The 2,500-nt window shown below is 53.1% G+C and overlaps 1 protein-coding gene across 3 annotated transcripts in view; it reads right to left on the minus strand.

The window, feature by feature from the left end:
• Positions 1-2,500, minus strand: part of LOC122256338 (uncharacterized) — a 133,513-nt gene that overhangs the window by 11,644 nt on the left and 119,369 nt on the right. For all 3 annotated transcript variants that reach the window (XM_043020956.2, XM_043020974.2, XM_043020966.2), the window contains exon 3: positions 1,832-2,021. In XM_043020956.2, the coding sequence (XP_042876890.2) occupies positions 1,832-2,020 (189 nt within the window). In that variant the 5' untranslated portion in view covers position 2,021. The remainder of the gene's footprint in view (positions 1-1,831; positions 2,022-2,500) is intronic.

Genomic DNA, 2,500 nt, shown 5'->3' on the forward strand with positions numbered 1-2,500 from the left:
AGGAGGGGCAAAAGAGGAGTAGGAGAGTAGGAGGAGGGCGGAGAAGAGGTACAGAAGGAGATGGGAGAAGAGGGCAAAAGAGGTGCAGGAGAGGAATAGGAGAAGGAGGAGGAAGAGGCACTAAAAGAAGAATGGGAGGAGAGGAGGAAAGAAGAGCTGGAAGAAGAGGTACAGGGGACTGGAGCGGGTGGGAAGAGAGCGTGGGAGAGGAAGAGAGCGTGGGAGAGGAGGAGAGGAGGGGGGAGAGAGGAGCGCGAGGAAAAGGTACAGGGGGAAGAAGGGGAGTCGAGAAAAGAGGAGGAGAGGAGATGAGAGGGGAAGAGAGGAGCACGAGAGGAGAGGGGGCGGATGGCTGCATGAGTGCGTAATAAAGCGAGGGTTCGTAATGCCAGAGCAGATATGAGCTCAGGATATCGGTATAAAAGGCCACCTACCTTTGCCCGCCTGGATATGGCTGTCATCCGCCGGCAAGTTCGCGGTGTGTGAGCTTTAAAAAAAAAAAAAAAAAAAAAAAACACGAAATAGGGAAAAATTGCCTCTCGTTCAACTTGTAGTCGAGAAATGAACTGAAGCTTGAAGAGAAGATTGGCTCGAATTTGAATTTGGTGCGGAGTTGTGGCTTCAAATTAACTTACGCGCGAACTTTCAACTTTCATCGAACAGTTGGACTACAGCCGTGTAAAACGCACCGGGAACGGTGTGTGTGTGTGTGTGTGTGTGTGTGTGTGTGTGTGTGTGTGTGTGTGTGTGTGTGTGTGTGTGTGTGTGTGTGTGTGTGTGTGTCTGTGTGTGTGTGTGTGTGTGTCTGTGTGTGTGTGTGTGTGTGTGTGTGTGTGTGTGTGTGTGTGTGTGTGTGTGTGTGTGTGTGTGTGTGTGTGTGTGTGTGTGTGTGTGTGTGTGTGTGTGTGTGTGTGTGTGTGTGTGTGTGTGTGTGTGTGTGGTGTGTGTGGTGTGTGTGTGTGTGTGTGTGTGTGTGTGTGTGTGTGTGTGTGTGTGTGTGTGTGTATGAGTGTGTGTGTGTGTGTGAGTGTGTGTGTGTGTGTGTTTTGGGTGTGTGGATGGGTTTGGCGGGTGCATCCGTATTCGCGTGAATTAGCTTACTTGTGCGTGAAGACCTTCAGTGGGCTACATTTGAAATGAATATCACTTCTATGCAACGTTGCATCAAACAATCGAAATATTGATTGGAGTATGAGACCATAATGAATTCATGACTGGACACTTGTGTCACTTTGGATGTCATCAGGCCAGTTGGAATGCTGATCCGCATATTGATTGGGGAAGGATGCGGCGATGCACAAGGAGGGCAGAGATACTTCTCTCAACCTCTCTCCTTCCCTCCCTCTCGTCTTCCTCTCTCCTTCCCCTTTGCCATTCCTTCACTTCCCCACTCCTTCCGTCACCCTCTCCCTCCCTCCCTCCCTCCTTCCCTCCCTCCCTCCTTCCTTCCTTCCTTCCCTCCCTCCCTTCCTCCCTCCCTCCTCCTCCTCCTTCCCTCCCTCCCTCCCTCATTCCTTCTTTCCCTCCCTCCCTCCCTCATTCCTTCCCTCCCTCCCTCCCTCCCTCCCTCCCTCCCTCCCTCCCTCCCTCCCTCCTCCTCCTCCTCCTTCCTTCCCTCCCTCCCTCCCTCCCTCCCTCCCTCCCTCCTCCTCCTTCCCTCATTCATTCCTTCCCTCCCTTCCTCCCTCCCTCCCTCCTCCTCCTTCTTTCCTCCTTCCCTCCCTCCCTCCCTCCTCCTTCCCTCCCTCCCTCATTCATTCCTTCCCTCCTTCCCTCCCTCCTTCCCTCCCTCCCTTCCCTGTCCTTTCCCACCGGACGTGTTCCTCCTCACCTTCGTTTCCTTATCCATATCAAAGACAGGTATCGGGTCGACGAGGTTGCCGGAGTCGCAGGTTACCAGCTTCCTCCCACTGACGTCCGTGGAACACCTGCACACGCCCGGACATCTGCCTTCCGTCAGCGTCGTCAGCGCCGTCACCAGCAGCCACGTCAGGAAGGGCCTCGACGTCATCATCTTCATCCTGGGAAGATAGAGAGAAGCGATGAAGTATAAAGTTTAGGTAATGGTACAGCAACTCACAGAAAATGATACATGTTAACGCACGCACATGTGACTATGTGCGCTCCCGTGTGTGTGTGTGTGTGTGTGTGTGTGTGTGTGTGTGTGTGTGTGTGTGTGTGTGTGTGTGTGTGTGTGTGTGTGTGTGTGTGTGTGTGTGTGTGTGTGTGTATGTTTGTGTGTTTGTTTGTGTGTGTGTGTGTGTGTGTGTGTGTGTGTGTGTGTGTGTGTGTGTGTGTGTGTGTGTGTGTGTGTGTGTGTGCGTGTGCGTGTGCGTGTGCGTGTGCGTGTGCGTGTGTGTGTGTGTGTGCGTGCGTGTGTGTGTTTGAGTGCGTGTTTGAGTACGTGAGTGTGTGTCTCCGCATGTAACACGCACACACTCAGATACATGTGAGCGTGTTCGCGGATATGAATGTTTGCAAGCGAGCCTTCCGACCCTGG

Source organism: Penaeus japonicus, unplaced genomic scaffold, assembly GCF_977035675.1.
Source record: "Penaeus japonicus unplaced genomic scaffold, GWHDUDI00000001_assembly GWHDUDI00000039, whole genome shotgun sequence".
Classification (NCBI taxonomy): Eukaryota; Metazoa; Arthropoda; class Malacostraca; order Decapoda; family Penaeidae; genus Penaeus; species Penaeus japonicus.